We start from the raw sequence: 24,812 nt of genomic DNA on the forward strand, positions 1-24,812 counted from the left end.
CGTATGATTTGGGGCGTGGCTATCTTTGATTGACAGGTCACTGACAAGGAGAGCCGTCATCAGGAGAGAGGCAGAGCAATGCGTATCCACGGCAACGTGTCAATGAAGTTCTATATGTAACATAGTTGAATAAGGCAGTTTATAAATTCTGCTAAGTTGAACAGCGCCTTCTGCTGGCGTAATTATGTACCTGCATTGCAATCGCAATTAATAAGGCAAAGGATTGTGGGTAATCCTCAGTAAACCGGAGGATTATCATAAAAGTAACATGTCTGTAAAAGCTTGTGGACAAAAGTAATGTTAACGATGTAAATGAATATCAAATGTTAAGCTATTGATATGTGGGTGGATATTATGTGTCTGTGGTCTGAATTTAGCACATATCTTCCGAGTTGCAAATTGTTTCACTATGTTTTAGGGTGGTAGATATGCCGCTAGCATAGCCAGCTAACTATAACGTGGCGTTATCCTTCTAGACTGAAATGTGCCAGTTGTCCACAGCAGATGACGTTACCTATGGTGTCTCCTTTTGTCATAAATGCAGGTATGTATTATGTGATGTTTAATATGTGTTTTCTATATGAATTAAGTGTTCATTCCATGTTATTAAGAAAATAATACTAAAAAGTTGGTAACAGTCCAGTTGAAAATTATTTTTATTGTGCAATATAATTTTTTATATTATGCAAATTTCAGTTGTTTAAATGATTTATTTTGTAAAAACCACTATACAATCAATGGATTACTTTATTTATTATATACAATTTTGTGTAAACTCAGTAAAACGGAGGATTATCATAAAGATGGAAATGTGCCAGTTGTCCACGGCAGATGACGTTACCTATGGTGTCTCCTTTTGTCACAAATGCAGATGTTAATAAATCCTGCTGTTACCAAGAGCTGAGTGGCGTAAAGAGTTTTCATTCAACACAAGACACAACGCAGAGGTCACATATATAATGTTATATAGATAGAAAAGAGGACTGATTTGGTCTCATAACTTTGACCCTTTCACACTGTATTTTCACTTAATGACAGTTTATTTGAACGTTTTGTTCAGTGTTTGGTTGGACTAACAGACACTCCAAGGAGTCCCTGCTCAGTTTTCTGAGGTAAGAAACAGATACATTTTGTTTTTGTTTTTTGCTAGCCAAAACTAACATCCCAGTTAATGCTCCAATTAATGCTAACATGAATTAGCAGCGGCTTCTCTCAGTCGGGTTGCCGGTGTAGAGAGGCGTGTAGTCAGTGTCGTCAGATCCCTCACGCTCCACAGTCCAAATATGGTCTGCTCCGCGTATCGGAAACAAGATGGCGACGCAAGATGGCGACGAGTATAACGCTGAACTCGAGGCTTCCAACGCGCAGTCCACAAACCAATGGGTGACGTCACGGTGACTACGTCCATTATTTATATACAGTCTATGGTCACAATGAGGAAAATGCAAGTTTAAAATAATCTTCCTACAGTGTTGATATTGTTTATTGTACTCCTGAAAATATTTGCCTCTCTGAGCGATATTTTATATTGATTGTTGAATGTCAACTTCTTATAGACATCCAGCTAAATGATGATGTCATTTCAAAAATCAGCCAAACATTTATTTTCTGCACATTTTGCTACACATTGCTGTAAAGTGACCTCTGACCTGTTTACGTATCAGGGGTTTGCATAACATTGAGTAGTATACAGTTTCCAAGGCTGGTGTCAGGCTAACATGAAGCATTAATGAATCTCAATTTTTTTTTAATCACTAGTGCAGTGCCCGTAGGAAGTATGTATTCGTATTGCTGTGCGAATTGCCATTTGGCCAAACAAGCCACGCAGCAATAGTGTTGGCTAATGCCTCTTGCTAGTGTTAGAGATTAATAAAAAAAATACCAATAATCTGCATTATGACCTTTAGTGAAAATGCTGCTTAGAAATGTATTTAGCAAAGCATAAAACACATCTCATATGCCAGGCACAGCACACAGAAATCAGGAGTATCAAAATACTGATCTATACTGATAACGCTTTGCACATCGCCACATTATTTGAGGGAAGCAGATAAAAAACTGAAGCCCTCTTTGTGCTCCAATTCAAGGCCACGGGCCCAAGTGGAGATAGGCACTGACGAACACTAGACAAGATACAGAAGTGTGCTGTTAGCTTTTTTCTTCCACAGGGCGGTGACCGGAAGCTGAAGCACCAAGAGGCTAGGACTAGCTTGTGTGCCAACGAAATGGGCAGGCCGAGTCTAAACCATGGTGCTGCCCCAACAGTTTTAACCAATCAGATAGTCGCACATTCATATTATAAAAGTCTGTGTAAAAGTAAGTTAGGTATCCTTTTCTGGGAGGTGGTTACAGCTAACTGCTTAGCAGCCTGTGATTTCTGAGCAGAGAAGGTCTTTCATTATTGTCTTAACTAAATAGTCAAAAGGATTTTACTCTCCTCTCATCTGTTCTGCAAAAAAACGAACTCTAACACTAGTGTAACCTTAAATAACACAGACACGCTATCTTTCCATCCGTATTATGCTTAGCTGTCAGTTAATAAAGTTTTGTTTTTACTGTTTTCAATGGATCAAACTTATGCGGAAGAAAGGGCTTAAATCTCTGCTTAACATGCTAATCATGAGATAGCACATTACGCAGTATGCGGCACTAAAAGTACATTAACATAAACCCAATTAGCAGATATACTATGTTGCATGTAAGTATCTCATATCAAATGATTATGAGCATTACGCAAAGCAACATGAGTGTCATCCCTGAATTACATAGTAATGCAACATAAGAAATTAATAAAGCTAAATCTCCGCTTAGCATGCTAATCGCGAATAACAGAATCTGCACATTACATGCAGACCACTACAACATCTGCAACTCCATACAACACTTACTTTTCATAAGGTACGCACACCATCCAGCACATACACATTGAACATTGATATTGGCTGGAGACTATTTGCATATTATTGGAAAATCAAACCTTAGTGTACTTTAAAACTCCGAAAGATAGATAGGCTAAATAGACTTACAGATGAGATGAGTCAGGGTGGAAATCCGGAGTGAATTGTGTTACTGACCAGGTGTAGGCCTATCACACAATGGGGCAGAGCTCCCTAAAAGGTGTCCGATCGGGAACGGTGCAATGCCGCAACGCGTCCATACGTATATAATGATATTTTGAAAAATGAATTCAAAAATCTTCAAAATCCAGGATGCACACCTTTGTGCCATGCGCAAGCCACATACGAAATCTGAGGTCAGTCTGACTAACGGTCAGAGAGATATGCCCTAGACACACACACAGACACACACACACACACACACACACAGACGCTTCTTGCTTTTATAGATAGATTTAACAGTATTTGTGTTGAGCATGTGATGTGTTTATTGTGGTATTCCTCTTCGCTCTTGTGTTTCCACCACTGGCAGGAAAGGTACTGTACTTGGTTGTGGCTGCAACTGTGCTGCTGCTGAGTCTGTTTTTGTACTTTAAACTGAGGAACCACAAACATGACACAGCAGGTGAGGTGAGTGACCTGAATTTAACTTGCACGTCTCTGCAACATTACCATTTACCCACTGATTCTCTGTCTGCAAATCAGAGACTCAAATTCAGACAGTTTGTCCTGATAATGGTGGTTGTGTATTATACAGGGATTATCAGTTAGAGACCACCAGCAGCCTCCACACTGAAGCTGGAGACCACACATCAGTGAGGACTTCCATCTCTCTACTCCACAGCCTGCTTCAACACAGAGGCAGTCACCCAGCCCAGGAGACACCTCATATAGCTGGACCCTCTGGCGTGTACACCACCACCAGACACTCAAAGACATGGTTCCTGCTAGTGTTATTGTTGCTATACAGTATGTATAGAGACTGTATCCCAAATTGGGCACATCTGCAGTGCCGCATTTTCCGGTGTCAGTCCCCACCAATGTAGGTATAATTGATTTATATATTTTACAATCTACATGTGAAATTTCATTTATATACATGGAGATTTACATGTTGAATTACAATATGAAAGTAACTCTGATGAGAGAAAGCAGTAAGAATGCTTGGGAGACCAGACGACGATCTTAAAAGTATCTTTATTTTTACTGTATTGTATTTTATTGTGAATGACAGAAGTATGGTCCGGTTGTGTTGATAACGATGGTTGATAAAGGTGATATTTATTTGGATTACCCAGAAACATCCAATTTCCCCCGAACAACTCAGGAGCCCCCATTGTTTTACAGCGAGGAGATCCAAGTGTACGATTCGGGATACAGTTAGCACACGGCTAAGGATGACGTTAGCATCCCTTAGCCGACTCTGGTAAACCTGAGCCTAATGTACAAGGTTAAAACCATATACGGTTCGAAAGATAAGAAGTTAGTCTTTAGTTTCACACCATTTAATTAATTGGAAGCATAACATGATCATTTAAATTAGTAGTTAATGTGAATAGAATCTCAGCCGAATGGTGTCCGATTTGGGATACAGTTACGTTGTCCCTTTGTATATTTTTAATATCTTGTCAATCATTTATCCATGCAGTTTGATGTCGGGTTGATAAATTTCAATTCCTATTTTCAATTCAATGTATCATTGTATTACTTTCTTTTCACTTGTGTGTAGTTAAGAATTAAAAGTAAAAGCTAAGTTGATTGTATAGAAGTCTATGAGAAAATGACCCTTCTTCTCACTTGATTTATTTCATCAGTAAACATTTTCTTCTTAAATACAGCATGATATTATTAATATTGTGTAAATTATGATTCCATCTAGTGTAAAATAGAGGCTACATCCGGTAATGATTGTGTGTGTGTGTGTGTGTGTGTGTGTGTTTTAAGACTTTAACACTTTCACATCACACTTAAACAGTGTGTTTTCAGTTCATCAGAGTTAATTGTAACATTTTGATCAATTAAAAATGTCTTGTCTAGCATTCGCTGGTTCCAAAAAGATGGCAATAAGGCAAAATAACTTAAATAAATCAAAGATTTTATGCAACGATATACTCATCTTTTTGCACTTCCTCTATGATGGATGTTTCCACTTAAACGTATGCAATAAGACTATCTGGTAGCATTTAGAGAATAATGATGAATCATAAAACAAAGCAGCACCAGAAGTGAAGAGTCCACAGTTTTACTCAGTAATATTAATCCCACAAAAGTGTCTGGCTACCAAACAAAACCCCTGGGTGTTCTTAATTGTACTTACAAATTACACTTTTATTATGAGACAAATGTATTCCATTTCCCGTCAGAACTGAGTCTTGCTTTAAACTTGAATAAATTAATTTTCAGGTTCTTTTAAACCATCTCTGTGATAACATTCCCAAACTCACAATGCAAATATGTTGGTTACATAAGTTCAGCCGACACGTGGCATAATGAATACTTGTGTTTAGAGGCTGACTGACTCACCGGGGGTGCTGTGAGACAAAGTGTGAGGTGAAAGGGTGAATGTCCTAAACCTCCATGTTGTCTCAGCACACAGAAAAAGATGCTCCTTATAGGTTCAGAGTTTTCCTGATAAACATTCTTTTTTATTAAGTTTCTTTGAGTATAGTAAAAGTAATCCAGCTAAAGTGTAACGGGTACACACAGGAACTACTAATAGCCGACTCGGCATAACTTCTTATGTTGCCAATTTGCCAAAATTAAATAGTTACAGGCTATTAAAAATGGCTCAGGTGTTTATTATTATTATTATTATTATTATGGAATTTTATTGGCATCTTGATATCTTCTTATATTAACTTATATTTATATAGTTATAAATCATCCTATTAATGTTGTCATCTGGTGCCTTTTTATGCCATTCTAGCAGTGATGTACATGGTGGATCCTCTCTTCTCCACAATTAAACACTTTGAAAATGAACCTTTTAACCTTTTTGGTGTAAATTTTGGTCGGCCCATCATGGCCTTTGTTTAGTCTATGTGATTTGGTCCAGATTTACCCCAAGATGGGCGCCTGTTTCAGAGCACACGGAGCCTTAAAACGGCAATGAAATAATAACACATTGCAAGTGGGGAATTACATCTCCATGAAAACAAATCTCATGTTGTGTACTATAATACATAACAGACCTATATTTTTTGCCTCAATGTGGTCCTAACATCATGGTCATCATTAAGCTCAAGAAAAGTTGTGGAAAAATTTCGGCTGTGTTGGTCCGTCTTTTCTTTGGTCTATTTTGAGCCTTATATAATACATGTAGCATGCACCAATGTTGTAGCATTTTCAAATAGTTAAAAATGGTTTTATGCTTTTATTACAGGCCGAAGCCACAGTTTTAAAACACGGTGCATTTTAATGAGCCAAATACCATACATAGGCTTTTAATTCGAAGGAGCCTGGGTCTGAATGGCCTGCCAGGTAAACACACAAGTTTTGAATATTCCATTGCACTGCTAGATCACCACATCACATGCAGCCTGAATATGTAAATAGCTGGTATTACCGGTATGCTTAATTGTATTCAAAGATAGGAGGGACACTGTAGGCATTGTTCTGGGAAGTACAATACTAAATATATCTTGTTTTTGTTTAAACAGATGAAACAGATCAACGTCATGGATAACGATATTAAAATATATAAACGATTTTAATTGAAAAAGCGTAACTTAACATCTGTGTGTCACCTTCACGTCACCAACGTAACCACCTCACATCCACATCAGCTACTAAGCTATCTCACTTCTGGCACTTACATCCATTTATATAACTTTTTAAACTATCCTTTGTATTGCCTGACCATGTACTTTTTTGCACCAACCTTAGGGAAGTAGTAAATGCATTTACTATTCCCTAAGGTTAGGGCAAAAAAGGAAGGCCAGACAGGGGAAGGTGGTGTCCAAGAAGACGGGGAAGCTTGTCCAAAAGAAGGCAGTTTCCGTGAATCCCCATGTAGCCATATTGATAAAAACCCTCTTGGATTCTGAGTTGTGTTTTTTCCAACAAAACACCTCAACATATGACCGCACACGGCAACCAGACGGTCATGGTTTTCATGTTGTAAGGTAACAAGTCTCAGTTATGTTAATTCACTATTTCAGTCCAGCTGTCTGAGTTGTGCAATTTCAGGTTTTTTGAAAACCTTAGACATTCAGATTGTGTACTCTTATGGATTATTAAAATGTCATTATATTCAATGTGTTACCTGAATGTGATGCAGTGTTTAAAAATGTAATGTTATCGCCACACTGAATTCATTGTACATGTTTGGTACTGCAATATAGCTTTAATAACATTTTAATGTTGGTAGGATCTCTTGTCAGAGTAATTTCTATGTTAGGAATTGTCAGGGGTTTTCATTTTTACTGCAATAAACTGTTTATGTAGATTACAGTAGTTACACTGTGAAATAACAGCACACTACCGGTCACTGCAGCTGCCAGTAGTTTACTATAATTTAATGGGGAAATTTGTTACAGTGTGGGGATTTGTGCTGCCAATGGTGGAGGAGCTAACTTTGAAAAAGCTCACCTGTGTTGGTGGGAGCAACAAATGACCCAAATACGGTTTGGAGGACTCGTTAAAGTGTTCAGTTGCTTTAAATGCCACCACTTATGCACCATCCAATTCTATTTAAGGGTTAGAGTATGAGCTATCAGCTGCTGCTGTGATAGCTTTGAGCAAAAAGGTTTGAGTACACTCCTGATCAAAACTTTAAGACCGAAAATTACGTGAAAGCCATATTTTTGCACAGAATTTTGACTTTTTAAGGTCTTTTTTTTTTTTTGCTACTCTATTTTCTTTGTCTTTGTCTTTTTGTTGATCCTGTTTACGCTTTCTGCATTTCAAAGATCTACTTACAAACTAGTTATGTTCCACCAATGTAAAATGCGAATACTTGAAAATTTTCCCCCGATCTTAAGATTTTGATCAGGAGTGTATTAATTTGTACTGGGTTATTTTGGTTGATACCTCCAAAGTATCAAGTAGCGATACCCAGCCCTGATAAAGAGATCAGTAGACGCAGCAGGTGAAGAATGTGAGTCAGCACTCTCATGCTCCCTCTCTCTCTCTCTCTCTCTCTCTCTCTCTCTCTCTCTCTTTCTCTCTCTCTCTCTCTCTCTCTCTCTCTCTCTCTCTCTCTCTCTCTTTCTTTTTCATTCTGCATTAAATGCAAATTTTTCTATTAATGTGCTACAAAGGAGAGGCTGACACTCTTATTTGCACAGAGAGACAGAAGGTGACAACAGTCCTGAGAATAAGGACGAATGACAGTAGATAAAAAATATAGCTTAATATTTGAAGTGGAATTTAAACTATATTAAATTGGAAAAAGCTGGACTGAGAAAATGACGATATCACTGAAAATCATCTTTTACTTGACAGGTAATTACATTCCTCTGTTTGTGTTTTTCTTTTATCACTGTGAAAGATAAATCATTTTAGCAAACACTTGTTGACTGTGTTTTGATGAAATAACCTTTTCTTCCTTTTTTTAATACCAGTTGGTGTGAGTTTGCTGTTTGCTCAAAGCAACAGTAAGTACATGAAGATGTAAAGTATGATGCAATATACTTTTGAGAGTTGTTCGCTTGTTGCATGTCAAAACCAAATAACAGCAAAAAGAATTAAACACCTGAAAGCTCAAAGACCAGTCATGGAAAGAACATTCGCTGTAGCTCTGTAATGGAGCACACGTTTCAGAAACATTGAGGATATTTTTTTAATTATGTGCTTTTTTATACTTCTACTAGACTATAGTGCAGAAATGCAATTTTTTAAACATTTTTCTGATGGCTGTAGTTACATTCATTTATTAAAAAAACCCAACATGTTATCAGTTTAGAAAATATCCAGCTGTATAGTGGTTAAAACTATTATATTAATAATGCGCCATTAAGAAAACATTTTCTCAATCAGCTATGCGTATGGAACAATTTTCAAGCTGATTTATCTTGAATTTAGTTAACTTTCCTTACATTAAGGTGCTTTTTCTTAAATTCTAGACAAATGCTTGTTAATCTAACTTCTAACAATATGTTAAAAAATAAACTTTTTCAGCTTTGTCTTAGTCAGCCTTAGTCTGCACTCTACCAGTGAGACACTGGTACGGCCCAAAACTAGTGGTAAAATTAAATTGAAATATGAAATATGAATAATTAATACAAACCTAAATGTCAAATCTAATAATCTAAATTTTAATTTTAATTATCTTTCTTTCTTTCTTTCTTTCTTTTTTTGCTGTTTGAGTGGACTTAGCCATCACCCAAAATGTGCCAAAAATAATAGAAGAATAAATGAGAAAACAAATAATTTTAAAAGTAAATTGAATGACAAAGAAGAAAAATATATAGAATGAAAATGAAAGAAATGTAACTTCTATATTGTATATCTAACAATATGTTTATAAAATAAAATAGATTATTTAAAAAAAATATTTTTCAACATTTGATCGCAGGTCTGGTGTGACAGGGACTCAGCCTTAGTGGTCAGCGCTCTACCTGTGAGACATTGGGACGGCCCAAAACTAATGTTAAAATTAAATCTAAATATGAAATCTAAATATTATATTATATCCAAACCTAAATGCCAAATCTAATCATCAAAATTTTAATAATTATAAATTATCCAAATTGTGGATGGTCACCTGTAGAGTGCCCCAGGGATCAGGTATTAGTCCAAACTACTCATACTTTATATGAAGGATTTTTTTCAGTGTTACCAAAATAGCTTTTTTTTGCAGAGGATCCAAATATATTTTGACCTGAGAAAACTTTTAAAAGAACTTGCTCTTTGAAAGAGATGGAACTTCTGAAACCTTTGTTTGATATTAACAAATTGTCTCTCAATATAAAGGAAACTACATTTCTAAATGCTAAAAGTTATGGTTATGGTTACACGTTAAGGTAAAGGTAAGAGTAGGGCTAGGCATTTAGTTGTGATGTTTAAGATTTGGGTAAAGGGCCATGTGTGTGTGTGTGTGTGTGTGTGTGTGTATATGTATGTGTTAGTGTGTGTGTGTGTGTGTGTGTGTGTGTGCATGTTTTTTGCATGCAGGATTTTGCTTCTGCCTTTCGTCACATCTCTAACCTTCTCGCTTTTAATCCTCACACAGATGATGACAAAACAGAGGAAGAAGGTGATTCAAATCCTAATCGATTACCTCCAGGTAACCTCATGACCTCAGTCAGCCACTTTGAGTACTGAGTGATAACAAACAGTAACCTGCTGTTCACACTATATATATAACTTTACACTACTATACTACGTCTGTATGAACCTCCCTCTGCTGAATGTATTCTTTTTGTTGTTTGTATTCTGCATTTTCTGTTGTTATCTTTCTTTCTTTCTTTCTTTCTTTCTTTCTTTCTTTCTTTCTTTCTTTCTTTCTTTCTTTCTTTCTTTCTTTCTTTTTTGCTGTTTGAGGGGACTTAGCCATCACCCAAAATGTGCCAAAAATAATAGAGGAATAAATTAATAAAAAAAGAGACACAACGAAATAGACGATTGTGACAAAAAAATAAGAGGTTAAGGTCAAACAAGAGAAAAAAAGAAAATAATTTTAAAAGTAAATTGAAAAACAAAGAAGAAAAAAATAGAATGAAAATCAAGAAATGTTTGTAAACAATCAAAGAAAAGAAAAAGGAAAAAATTATGTTATATGTTGTACTACAAAACTGGATAATAGTTGAGTTACACAAACAGCTGGCAGAGTGACAAGTGGATGACAGAACGTTTATGGGTTGGGTATGTGTATGTATGCATGTATACTGTAAGCAATAATAGTAGCAATAATGATAATATATAATAATCATAATAGTAAATAACAGCAGCCAAACTATCGTTTCTAGTCTTTGGATTAAAGAGGAGATGAGGGTTGTGATGTATGGATGGATGCATCTTACCAAATCACATTGTTGCCACAATATGATTTTGTAAGAAGTTGGTGTATAATAAAACAACTGAAGAACAAACAAACAGAATAATAATGCTGATAAGAGCAATTACACATTACAACAACAGTAGTGAGGTGACTTCTTTAACAGCTTTATCATCGTCTTTTGGTTGCAGGACTGATTGCTGGTGTGGTGGTCGGTGTGACATCGGTTGTGATACTTATTGTTGTACTTGTACTGTGCAAACACAAACTCCCCTGTAAAAAAGGTGACACACACACACACACACACACACACACACACACTCTCACACACACACACATTCTTGTACTTCTATCTTTGTGAGGGCCCTCATTGGAATAGTGAATTTTTCATTAGTTTTAGTTTTAATTTCGTTGTGAATTTTTCTTTTCAAATTCAGTTAGTTTTAATTAGTTTTTAGAGTGAGTGTGCTAGTTTCAGTTTTTATTAGTTTTAGTTTTTTGTAATGGGGTATCAGTTGGGTGTGGAGGATTAAAAGAGGTCACAGTAAATTTAGCCTTTATTTCCTTTGTCTGATCCATCTTCATTATGTATGAAAAAAGTTGACAAAGACGAAAACGAAGGACATTTTCACTATAATTTTAGTAAGTTTTAGTTAGTTTTGTAACCACAAAATACAGTTTCAGTGAGTTATCTTTTTTTTTTTTAAAAAACTCTCATTTTTATATCAGTTAACGAAAATGTTTTTTCAATTCTAGTTTTCGTTATTTCGTTTCCTTTTTCGTTAACTATAATAACCTTGTTCCCTAGCCCCTTAAGTTAACCCTAATATGAACCTAACTGTAACCTTTAAATAGAATTTTGTAGTTTTATAAACAGTCTTTTTGTCTTGAATCCTACTTTAACTGGTTATACAATGCTCATACATATACTTACAAAACCGATTAGGTTGAATGCTGAATAGAATTGAATCTCAATTGAATTTAGACATAATTGAGATCAGGGGCATACAACTATGAGATCTCCTCAGTTGATCCCACTTCTCAAGTATTGCTCAATGGTTTCCTCAACTCAACCTCCTTTGTCTTTGTGATGTCTTTGTCTCTTTTTAGCTGATCTCTTGCTCCGAAAGGTCCCTTAGGAGTGTGCATGCGTGTGTGTGTGTGTGTGTGTGTGTGTGTGTGTGTGTGTGTGTGTGCATGTTTTTTGCATGCAGGATTTTGCTTCTGCCTTTCGTCACATCTCTAACCTTCTCGCTTTTAATCCTCACACAGATGATGACCCCAGCCAAACAGAGGAAGAAGGTGATTCAAATCCTAATCGATTACCTCCAGGTAACCTCATGACCTCAGTCAGCCACTTTGAGTACTGAGTGATAAAAAACAGTAACCTGCTGTTCACACTATATATATAACTTTACACTGCTATACTACGTCGGTATGAACCTCCCTCTGCTGAATATATTCTTTTTGTTGTTTGTATTCTGCATTTTCTGTTGTTATCTTTCTTTCTTTCTTTTCTTTTTTTTTTTTTTTTTGCTGTTTTAGGGGACTTAGCCATCACCCAAAATTAATAGAAGAAAAAATGAGGAAAAAAAGAGACACAATGAAATAGACATTTGTGACACAAAAAATAAGAGGTAAAGGTCAAACAAGAGAAAAAAAGAAAATAATTTTAAAAGTAAAATTAGACATAATTGAGATCAGGGGCATACAACTATGAGATCTCTTCAGTTGATCCCACTTCTCAAGTATTGCTCAATGGTTTTCTCAACTCAACCTCCTTTGTCTTTGTGATGTCTTTGTCTCTTTTTAGCTTATCTCTTGCTCCGAAAGGTCCCTTAGGAGACGTTATTCAGAAACAAATGATCACAGAATGATACGAATATGAGAAGCTCAAACTGACCTCAGAGAAGAGATTGAGCAACACACAAGCAACTATTTTTTCCTATGGGGGGAAACATACATGAAAAGCTAAACTTGTACATGATTTTGACTGTGATGAGTTACTTTGAATACTGACAGATTGTCATATTGCTGTTTTCATCAATTCAAATGTTTTTCCATTGTATTGTACTGCAGGACAAGAACAGATGACAGACTCTGAACACACCAAAGAGGTGTGTGTGTGTGTGTGTGTGTTTCTGAGTTTGCATATATGTATAACAGCTGCATATATCACACAGCTCCCATTCCTCCTTTGCAGGCGGATCACCCATATGACGACATATACATTCCGAACCAGCAGGCAGGCCCCCTTTATGCAACCATCAACCCTCCTGCAGACCAGCTGACCTACGCCAGCATCAATTTCCCGAAGGACTCAGCAGACGGGAATGTGCTTCCTAAGACAGATACAAACAGCTCCCAGGCCTGTGACTACGCCTCTATCTGTAGGTCTAAGGGTGACTCCCGACCTCAAGCAGCAGAGTAGACTCTCTGTGAGCTCCACCTGTTGATGTTGGCTGTGCAGTTATAGGCCAACCTGCTGAGAGGAGTTTGATTCTGTACAATGCAGTCCATACACTCAGAATATAGAAAAGTAGTTTTGATGGACCCTATAACTTGGCACAATGTAGTTTAGCAGGATAGAATAGAATAGATTAAAATAGTCTTTATTGTTATTGTACAGTGTACAACAAAATTATGGGAGCTAGTTAGCATCTATCATGTCTGTGTGGCTAATATTGTTAATATATTAATATTGTATGTACATTTTAATATTTATGTAAATGTGCTCTGAATATAATGATTAAAATCTTGTTCGACAATACTGTTGTCTCTGGCTTGAGACAGCATTTTCACATTAATTTCATTTTAAATTAAATCCTGTTTTTGTTAAGGCTTGTTTGGTTTAAAAGCACCACTTAAATCCTGTTTAGCAGAGCTGTGATATGTTTTTGGAAATAAGTCATTCATCATAAAAATAAAAATAAAAACCTACTCATGGAATAAAGAAATCTCAGTCTCTCAAAAAAGAAGGAAAAAAGGGCACGTGGAAGAATATTTTAAAACATTCCAAAAATGTCAAACTTTTGCTTTAAATAGTAACACTACTTGAAGTGCTTGTCCGTGTATATATTCTCTTATTGTAAGTCCAATCAACACAATTGGTTATGAAAGTAACTTAAATGAATCAGGTCATGATTAGGCCTGTCACAATAACTTTTTAGATAGAAACTATCATGATAAACGATAGTATCGTTGTATCGATGTTGTTTTAGTTTTATTTTAACGATATTAGAGCATAATAAGTACATCCTCTTCCACAGCAATGAATTTTAAACATTTAAAATTAAACATTGGAATTGAAATGTGGAAAAGAAATATTAAAATATCCTAGATAAATAAAACACAAATAAATAAACTAAAACCAAAACCAAAACTAAAACCAAAACAAATAAAATAGACTTTCAGGTTGTTAACAAAACATTGCAATGAGATAATCATTATGTATTATATTATTTCATTATTAAAATAACATATAAACAGCTGGAATGGCTGCTTGGGGAATATAGGGTTTTTTTTGGCAATTCATACTGCCTGTCAAACATTTGCAGCATTACTACTTTAAACACAACACAAAAAAAGCACAAAAAAGTCGATAAATTGAGTCCAGAAAAAACTGTTGTGTCCATTTTTATACATCGAAGGATAAGGCGCTGTAGTAATTATCGTGATAGGCCTAGTCATGATACAGCAAGAAATGAAAGAATGAAAAAGCATACATTTCTATACCTCCAGTCAAAAGCAGAACATCCTGCAACTACTCTGCCCTCTTGTGGTGTAAAAGATGCAGTGCATCAAATATGGGACAACCAAAAAATCTTAATATACTGAAAATTAGCAACCACTAGCTACAGAGGCAAAGTAACATTTTACCACCCTGCACTGACTCTAAATTCAACTCAGTTCAAAGGTGCTGGTGAAAAGTAATTAAATGATTACTGATTCAAATGAAATCCTGAAACGTAAGATCTGATCTCAGATATACACTGTAAAAAACAAACAAAAAAACTGTTTTTAAGGTAAAAAAAACAGCAGATGTGGTTGCCAGAACTTTACCATAATGAATATGGTGCAAATTTGTCTAATATTACGGTAAAATGATATTAGCACTGTTAATTTCACATTTAAGATGCCATTTTATTCCATATTTTACCGTAAAAAATAAGACGTTTTTCCATCAAAAGAAACGCTGTTCTGCCATATAATTGACAAGAATACTACTAATAATAATACTTATAAATACTTTATAAATGCCACATAAATTAAAGATTTTACCATTAAATATTACAGTATATTTTTGTTAGAGATATGATGTTTAGTACATTTAACATCGAGAAAAGGTATTTTTACAAAAAATAAACGCAAAAATTACAGTGATGGCTTGTATATATATTACAGTATATTTTTGATACAAACACGGTGCCAGTGTATTTTACAGTGGAGTAAAGTATTTTTCAAAAAGAAAAGGTAAAAAACACTGTTTTGGCTGATACATACATTTACAGTGTTTCATTGTTACTGAAACTGAATTAACCCATTTATCATTTTACGGTCTTTTACTGTCATGGTTTAGCAGTTTTTCACCATAAAATCTACAGACATTTTTACAGGGCAGCAGACTGCATTCTCTTTAGTCAAATATGTATAAACGAATGAAATATCAATATGACAACAGTGAGAAAAACACCAAAACACATCAGTTAAAAAATGTTAAGATGTTTTTTCTTATCATGCACATCTCAGCAATACATGACTTACTTCTCAGCATACAAAAATATACACAGTACTACAAAGCTCAGAGGTTCACATTATACACAACTGCACAACTGAAGTTCAATGGATGAACAAAGTCCTCAGAGCTGCAGACTCATTCAACTCACACAGATCAACAGCTGACTGAACAAACAGGAAATGATTCAGTTCTGCAGACTCTGTCCTGCTCACTGTAACATCAGCAGGAACACAACAGCTCTAACCGATCACAGCCCATAATAACACCAACCACTGCACAGCAGAGAGTTACATATAGGTGAGCAGAAGAAGCAGCAGTAAGTTTTAAAAGTTTTATTTACAGCTGGGACTGTAAATAAAACGTGATAATCAATCAGACAAACTCACCATCTGAACTTTTCCGCTGAGTCCATAGACTGTACATGAATAAATTAATAAATAAGTGTGAGTCTGTAGTGTCGCAGCTGCTCGTTTTCAAAACGGACATGATGACCTTTCACCTGCCACAGGTCATCATGTGACGTAATTTAACTAACGGCAGACAGGTCATTTTATTTAAAGCTCTCTGGACTCAACTTGAACAATATAGAGAGTGTAAAATCAAGATAAACATCTTAATTGACTGCAGAAGTGTGATATGTATTTTCTCCATGGAGAAAATGACATCACATTTATTACAAAGCAAATTTTCCAAAACTCCACCCAACTTTAGAAGTTTCTTGCATGAGTTTAAAGAGTATATGAAATCCCTGACACTAAATGACACCAAACAAAGCAGTTCATCCACAGATATATACGAGAGGTTTTTCAAAGAAGAATAATGTATTTACATTCTGTTCCCTTTTTTTGTTGTTGTTTTTCCTCTATCCTGTCATTTTATTTATTCATTTATTTATGATCCTCCTTACTTTTTAAAAAAAAAGTTTACTGGCATTACTAATAATAACCTTAATTTACTGTGATTTATTTATTTATTCATTCATTTATTTATTTATTTTTTGATGATGATACATATATATATTTGAGCACTGGTCTGTTGTTCTATATACAACTGTTTGTATGTACACTCTTTTTTAATGAAGTTCATTAAATGAAAAAAATATATTTAAAGCTAAATTATTAATCATTGTTTAATGTTCTTCTTGATAAGGGTAGGTACAGGTAGGCATTCGAAAAAAATAGTAATACATAAAATGAAATAAAATAAAATAAAATAGAAGTGCAATTTGGACATCAAGGGACAGGTGATCAAGCACCCTCAACCAAGATAATACTGGCAAAAACATTGTTTTATGTCTTCTTTCAGATACGTGCAAAGAAAACATTGAACGTTTACATTAAGGTATGTTTTTATTACACTTTGTCTATATGTGTCTGTACATTTCTATACATTTCTATACTTTTTTGCATATTGTAACATAACATTTAATAAAACGTGTAATACAAAAACATAAATGTGTTCTAAATGGGGAATTTTCATACAGATATATGTTATTCATTTTAAAAAATTAAAAAAATGTTTTTCTCAAACTCCACTGCACTCCAGTTCAGTAGCACTTACACACACACACACACACACACACACACACACACACACACACACACACACACACACACACCAGGTTTTCAGTTTCAGAAATAAGTTATCTACATTCTGGTTTTTACAGAGGGGGTTGTTCATATATTATTCATAGCCTGATTTACATTTTACAACATTTTATTCCTAAAGTGATTCTTTAATGGCTCTGCAGTATTTTTTAAATTTATGAAGAGATAAAATAAGATATCTTAAATATCATCTTTAAAAACCCTTGACTGCAATATGTCAATAAAATAAAACAAGCGTTTTAATTAAATCACTCCTCACTTGCACATTTAAACATAACATTTCAGAAAACTTGTAATACATTTTTTTAATGATTACATACAACGATTTTTTTAACAGGGTGACAATATTTAAGCTCCAGTTGACAGGATATTTGTTTTACTCTCTAATTAGAACACTGTGTCTTCTTTAGCTTGTTTTGCTTTGCAGCGCCCTCTGCTGGTTGAGCAGGAGACTCGCTGGTGATTTACTGCTGCGACTACTCAACACGTAGTTCTCACAAATATATTTAACACCTGATACAGAGGAAAAAACAGTATTCCTCTTTTCATATTGACATCTCATTCGTGTGTCTGAGGTTAATTTAAGGAATTTTTTTCTGAAAGGACGGCAACTTTGGCGGATATTCACTTTATTTGTCAAACAAATCGAGACTGCTGAAGGCTCAGATCAACTTTTAACTACATTATTGCAAGAAACGAGAACTGCTGATTTTTGTCCGCCAAATTGATATTAAAAGTATATTTTAAAGATATATTTTAGCACAGAGGGGGTCAGTCTTTTTTTTTTTTTACAGCCAGATAGGGACCCCTTACAAGATAATATATCCCTGGAATAATTTGACGTAGCCTTTTTTATTATTTATAAAATAATTATATATTTTTAATATAAAATGGTTAATGTTCTTACGGTTTCGTATGTTTATTTTGATGAAGCAAGTATAACTGAAAGAGTAATTTGCATAAACAGATATTCTTACACACCAACAGCAGTTTCATTGATATCAAATTGAGTGTAAGTGTAAAAAAAATATATTTCTTTAATTGAGACTACAAACAGACTATTATCTGCTCCTGTTTCTTAATTCAAGTCCAACAAAGTGTTGTTTAAATTATGACATATTGATAGACGTCCCAGCTGACCAATCCCAGATGACGGTGACGCTGGAGGCGGAGCCACAATCTCCGGCGGAGGCTGGGTGTCGCCTGACCGGATGATGACAGAAGTTTTCGGTTTAATGTGGCTACTTTTATCATGCAATCACCCAGCTAATAACCTCAGCAGAGCTCTGGCCGCAGTCGGGACTCTTGACTCTAAACTGCCGTGTGTTTTAATGAAATAAACTCTCAGGGACTGTAACAGCCTGCAGTGCCATCTGGAAACTTTTGTTTTGCTGGAAGAGCGACCCTTTGGCTCTTATTTGACCAGGGAGCAGAGCAGGATAGAGCCCGCTGGGCTGACCGAGGTGCCGCTATGGGAAACCGGGGGATGGAAGACCTAATTCCCCTCATCAACAAGCTCCAGGACGCCTTCAGCTCCATCGGCCAGACCTGCAACTTGGATCTGCCGCAGATAGCGGTTGTCGGCGGCCAGAGCGCAGGGAAGAGCTCCGTGCTGGAGAATTTCGTCGGGAGGTTGTACCTTCTATGTAATCTTGGTTTAATCTAACAGAGTTAATGCAATTTATACTTTTATGATGTTGAATCCTGCTTTTTTTATAAGACAAACCACGCCGAACTTTTGCGTAAAAGTCGCCAACTAAGCAGTTGGTTACGCGCTCTGTGTCGGTGCCTCCCAGTTTCCAACGTTTTTTTCTTCTGTCTTTCCATTTTGGAGCTGAGCTATTCACAAACCATAATTGCGCTTTTTGCGCAAAAAGAAAACAGCTGTTGATTAAGAGACAAAAAAACGGAGGCGAAATAGGTTTCGAGAGTGTATAAAAGTGATCTCAGCCCGAGCTCCACGTCCTAAATCTATATAAATGTTCCTTATATGGCTTCATATTTGGCCCATTCTGTCAAACATTTACAGAGGTTGTTTTTCCTTGAGACATGGGTTGTAAATACATCTTGATAGGCCTCACAATACATAGGTCAGGTCAATGTTTTACTTTCAAGGGTGAGGTACAGAAAGATTGTTGTCTTTGTCAGAAGTATTGGAGAAGCACAAATACTGACAGTACACATGAAAGTGCCTCGAAGCACGCCTGCACGGCCCAATGTCTTTGTGTGGTTCATGAATGAGTCTAAAGGAATTTGAATGAGCAGTTGTGGACCCACATTGATGACAAATAGCAGAAATCAACTCTTCCATTAATGTAATGTGTCAGGATCACAGCTCGGGTTATAAAATGTAGAAAATAATAGCTCAGCAGTTAAAACAAGACTGGGGAGAAAATCCATTCACAAGGAAAGGGAAGGGGAAGAAGACTTGGCTGTGTCGCCATAGAGGCAGAATAAACTGAAGATATCCGCAGCAGCTTTGTGTTTTTATCTCCAAGGGAAGGTGCCCAGAAAAGGGACACTTCCCTCCTCTACATGTCAGAATGATTTCACTTGTTGTCCACGAGAGATTGGGAATGTTGATTAGCCAGCTACGTCTCCTTTTTTTCCTGTTGCCTTTTGTCTCCGAGTCCCAAGCAGTGGCTGAGGGAGACAGTAGGGGCATTGATGTGTTTGTGCTGGGGTCATCAGTGATGTCACCAGCTGCACTGTCATGTGTATATGACACACTGGGTACCAGATACCCACAGAAGGACACTTAGCTGTTTTCATGTTTGTTAATGAGCCTACTGACATACAGTTCCCGAGATCAGTTTATTTATTAGTTTTTAGTGAGTTGGAGTCTGTCCGTACTGCAACTAACAGTTGTTTTAATTATTGAACAATCTTTTTACCGTCTTCCATTTTAACGTGAAGACCAGTGGAGGGACCCCTAGGATAGACAATTCATCTGAGGCAACACATGATGATTAATAATCAGAGAATATACAATTATCATAGAAAAATAATTGTTTATGGCAATTTCTGTATACTTTATTTTCTTTGTTAAATAGTCAGGCCTCTTACAGTCATTATTCATATATTTTTTATTCAATTATAACATTCTTAACTTGTTTTAAGGGGAAATCCAAAGACATAGACCCAATGGTGTGTTGATTACAATTTTAGAGCCTTGAATTTTGTCTGTTGCTAACTGGGTTAGTTGGGACCAGTGGTTTTGCAGAATGAATATGATTCTTCGTTATCAGCTCACGGTGCGTCCATAACTCAAAATGAAAGGGTAAAGGTTCTAAAATGAAACACACTGTGCACCGTGTTAGCGACTTGTCAATCACAAGATAGCCCCGCCCTCAAACATCCCCTGCTTTATCATGTGTCTTTAGCCTTTAGAAGGCTTAACACTAGCGACTGAGACCATAAACTCACAAGGAAAACGTTTACTGGGGTAATAAATTAAGGGAGAAGTATTTTCTTATAGACGAAACAATTGGACTTTTTTTGCATCCAGTCGAGTCGCCCCCTGCTGGCCATTAGGAATCGTCTTCCTGTTAACCGTGAAGACCAGTGGAGGGACCCCTCTGATAGACAATTCATCTGAGGCAACACATAATGATTAATAAAAACGAAAAAATGAAAAAAAAAACATTTTTATAGTATTTTCTGTAATTATTTTTTTTGTTTGTTAAATTTTCAGGCCTCTTCCGATTAATTTTCATTTATTATTATTTAATTATAAACAATCTGACTTGGGAAATCCAAAGACTTTTGTCATTGGTTTGTGGACTTCAATTTTAGAGCCGTGAATTTTGGCTGTTGCTAACTGGGTTAGTTGGGACCAGTGGTTTTGCAGAATGAATATGATTCTATGTTATCAGCTCACGGTGCGTCCGTAACTCAAAATGAATGGGTCAAAGTTCTAAAATGAAACGCACTGTGTGCCGTGGTAGCGACTTGTCAATCACAAGGTAGCCCCGCCTTCAAACATCCCCTGCTTTATCATGTATTTTACTCTAAATGTGACCATAAAATTAACATCATGCTGTATTGAAGAAGGCTTAAAACTAGTGATTGAGACTATGAACTCACAAGGAAAATGTTTACTGGCATAACAAATCAAGGGAGAAGTATTTTCTTATAGACAAAACAATTGGATTTTTTTTTTCATCCAGTCGAGTCGCCCCCTGCTGGCCATTAGGAATGTAAGGCACTTCCACATTGGCTTCACTTTTCAGGCCTGGAGGCTCCAACTTGGGAAAATCTCTCGTTTGTGCTCAAAAGCTGTGACGTGGTGGCAAGTAGTCCCTGCTTCATTTCAAAAGGGCCAAAAGCCATATAGGTTGCAACTAACGATTATTTTCATTACTGATTAATCTGTAAAAAAAAAAAACATTAACTGGTTTTATGCTTCTTATATGACAGAATTTTGTTTTTTACAGAGGGGTTTGTTCATGATTAATTCATAGCCTAATTTACATTTTACATCATTTTATTCCTAAAACATGACAATTCTTTAATGGCTCTGCAGTCTTTTCTACATTTATGAAGAGATAAAATAAGGTATCTAAAATATCATCTTTAAAAACCCTTGACTCTAATATGTCAATAACATTAAACAAGAGTTATGAACCTGGTTTTATCCAAAGTTCAGATTTCTGTTCTCAAAATATATGCAAATTTGCATTTATTTAATTAGATCACTCATCACTTGCACATTTAGACATAACATTTTAGAAAACTAAATACAAAAACAAAAATAATTGTCTTAGTATAAGTAAAGGAAGTTTTACATTAGCCAAAAATGTTGCTGCTTCATTTCAAAGGGCCAAAAGCCATAAAGGTTGCAACTAACGATTATTTTCATTATTGATTAATCTGTAAAAAAAAAAAAAAATGCTTCTTGGTTTTATGCTTCTTAAATGACTGAATTCTTTGTCCCACATGACACCAATTTGAATAGCTTTGGATTTTTTGACCGTTGGTCGGATAACACATACCACTTGTAGAAGTCACCTTTGGCTCTGGAAAATTACACAGGGCAAGTTTCACTATTTTGTGACATTTTATTGACAAAACAATATAAATATTGCAGCCTAAATGTCTCGTTTTGTCCAACCAGCTGTCCAGAATAAAACAGTTTTTAGTTTGCAATAAAAGAAAACACCCAAAAGCACCAAGTTATCACAGCTGAAACCATAAATGTGGCAATTTTATCTGATTTACCCAGACAAAATGTGACTCAGTGAATCATAGTTGTTGCAGGTTAATATACTAAGTGGACACTAATCAACCAATTGTTTCAGCTCTAGTCGGGGACCACTGATTTAGATGTTTGGTAGGATGGATTACACAATGATTGAATTTATTAACGGCCTTGTTGATAATCGTATTATTCATGTTGTGCTTTCATAAGTGACAGGAAGAGATGAGGAAAGAGGATGGTAATCACTGTTGTGTAACATCCTGACTGCTCTGTCAGCAGCGGACAACAGCCAGGCACAGGCTCTCTGTGTGTGTGTGTGTGTGTGTGTGTGTGACCTGCTTAACTTACGCTGAAACTCCACTCAGTCTTTGCCGCTGACCTGGTAAACACAGAGACAGACGGACGGACAGACACAGACATCATCTCACAGCCTGGAGAGATGTGTAGTCAGTGACCTGGAAATGATCACAACTGTATTGAACAGGAGTTTCCATCTGATGAACGTGCGTGTAATGAGAAGGGAAACAGAGACATGTTTCTCTCTTTGCACTATTCATAATGAATAGGGTTGTAAGTTAATCTTTGCCTTGCATCAATAATGCACACATGTACATGCGTAGGCACTGCAGATCCCTTATACAGCTCGATGTTCATTACTTTGACATGAGAATGTTTAAAGACAAAGTGCTCATTGGCTTTTTTCCCCCCAGTTTATAGTTATTTAGTGAGAAAAAGCACCATGATGCTGCATATTTGATCAGAGATCAGTGAGAATGCACTTGATTTCTCTTGTTCTTGTTTAGGGCTGAACTATAATTTGGAATTTTATCGACATAACAACATTCATTCATTCTTTATCCTTTATGAATTGCAGGGCAGACATAGAGACAGACAACTGCAGGCAACTTAGAGTCACCATTAAACCTAAGCTGCATGTCTTTGGACTGTGGGAGGAAACCACAGGGCCTGGAGAGAACCCACACTGACACAGGGAGACCATTCATTCATTCATTCATTCACTCATTCATTCATTCATTCATTATTTCATTCATTATCCTTAACCGCTTATCCGCACTCCCAGCTGTCATTGGGTGAGAGGCGGCGTACAGCCTGTACAGGTCGCCAGACTATCACAGGGCTGACACATAGAGACAAACACCCACGCTCTCATTCACACCTACGGGCAATTTAGAGTCACTAATAAAACCTAAGTGCATTTTCTTGGACTGTGGGAGGAAGCTGGAGGACCTGAAGAGAACCCACGCTGACACAGGGAGAACATGATCCACACAGAAGAGCCGCAGGCCGGCGTCAAACCGGCGACCCTCTTGCTGTGAGGCAAGACTGAATGGAAGAAATGTCCTATCTTTATTCAAGAGATAAAATATATCCTGCTAATATAAAATTAGAAAAAATCTAAGATAACCATTTTTAGGATTACTTAAGATTAATTATACATAAATATGCTGGCGTCTTAAACAGTTGACGATTCAAATAGCTGGCTAATATGGTAAATTGGTGTATTTTAAGAGAGAAGCAGTTTTACAAACGGACGATACCCGCCCCTACAGAGCACTTAAAAATGGGCCAAGGAACGCACCAAAGACACAGCATCCGTCATTTGATTGGTCCACACTCTAGCTGTCTCCCTATTGGCCGGTGAAACACACTATTATAAGTGCAGGGGAGGGACATCTTCAGTCTGAGCAGACACCTCAACCTGAGAGGACGAGCTTGTTCTGAGTGTGAGCACAAAAGTTTTGAGAGCGCAGACTTTAGATTTGAGCGCGTAGACTTTAGATCTGAATAGGACATATTTGAGTGTGAGCAAAATGTTTGTGTCCAAGAAGAAGAAATGTGATTTTTGAGTTCAAGCAAACATTTTGAAAGAAAGCAGCAGAAATCTGAGGGTGAGCACAAAATGTGAGCATGAGAAGGAGCTGTTTCACTGAAAAGGAATAAAATCATGCTCTCAAACTGAAAATCTTGAATAAAGATAGGATATTTCTTACTCCACTTAGTATATTAATCTGCAACAACTCGAAGTCACTGAAATCAGATAAAATTGCCAGATAATTTATGGTTTCAGCTGTGAGAAATTGGTGCTTTTGGGAGTTTTCTTTCATTGCAAACCACCGTGTAGCCCACAGGGAGACTAGTGTAGTGCAATATCTTAGTGGCATCAAATTTTGGAACAGACCTAAATCACAAGGCAGATACACAATTTATTTCTCACTCTCATTGCCCTTGTGAGATGGGGCTTTTGTGCTCTATTCAGCAGTGTCCAGATAATCAGAAAAATGAGTTCCCGACTGGGAAAATTAACATAAAGGTGCCACAGGTCGGAACATTAACTTTGTGACATAGGTCAGCCATCAGCGGAGGTCTGCGCTCTCTGAGTGCCCTTAATATATTTTTCAGTTAAGATTAG

At 36.3% G+C, this 24,812-nt stretch overlaps 1 protein-coding gene and 1 long non-coding RNA gene across 6 annotated transcripts in view; both read left to right on the plus strand.

The window, feature by feature from the left end:
• Positions 1-1,012: 1,012 nt before the first annotated feature.
• Positions 1,013-4,776, plus strand: LOC131975141 (uncharacterized). The gene is made up of 3 exons (XR_009394701.1): positions 1,013-1,112; positions 3,430-3,527; positions 3,655-4,776. It is a non-coding gene; the product is annotated as an uncharacterized LOC131975141 (long non-coding RNA).
• A 13,586-nt stretch (positions 4,777-18,362) lies between these two features.
• The window catches only part of LOC131973783 (dynamin-2-like), a 31,048-nt gene continuing 24,598 nt past the window's right edge, over positions 18,363-24,812 (plus strand). For all 5 annotated transcript variants that reach the window (XM_059335882.1, XM_059335868.1, XM_059335876.1 and 2 more), the window contains exon 1: positions 18,363-18,813. In XM_059335882.1, the coding sequence (XP_059191865.1) occupies positions 18,653-18,813 (161 nt within the window). In that variant the 5' untranslated portion in view covers positions 18,363-18,652. The remainder of the gene's footprint in view (positions 18,814-24,812) is intronic.

Source organism: Centropristis striata, chromosome 1 (genome assembly GCF_030273125.1).
Source record: "Centropristis striata isolate RG_2023a ecotype Rhode Island chromosome 1, C.striata_1.0, whole genome shotgun sequence".
Lineage (NCBI taxonomy): Eukaryota > Metazoa > Chordata > Actinopteri > Perciformes > Serranidae > Centropristis > Centropristis striata.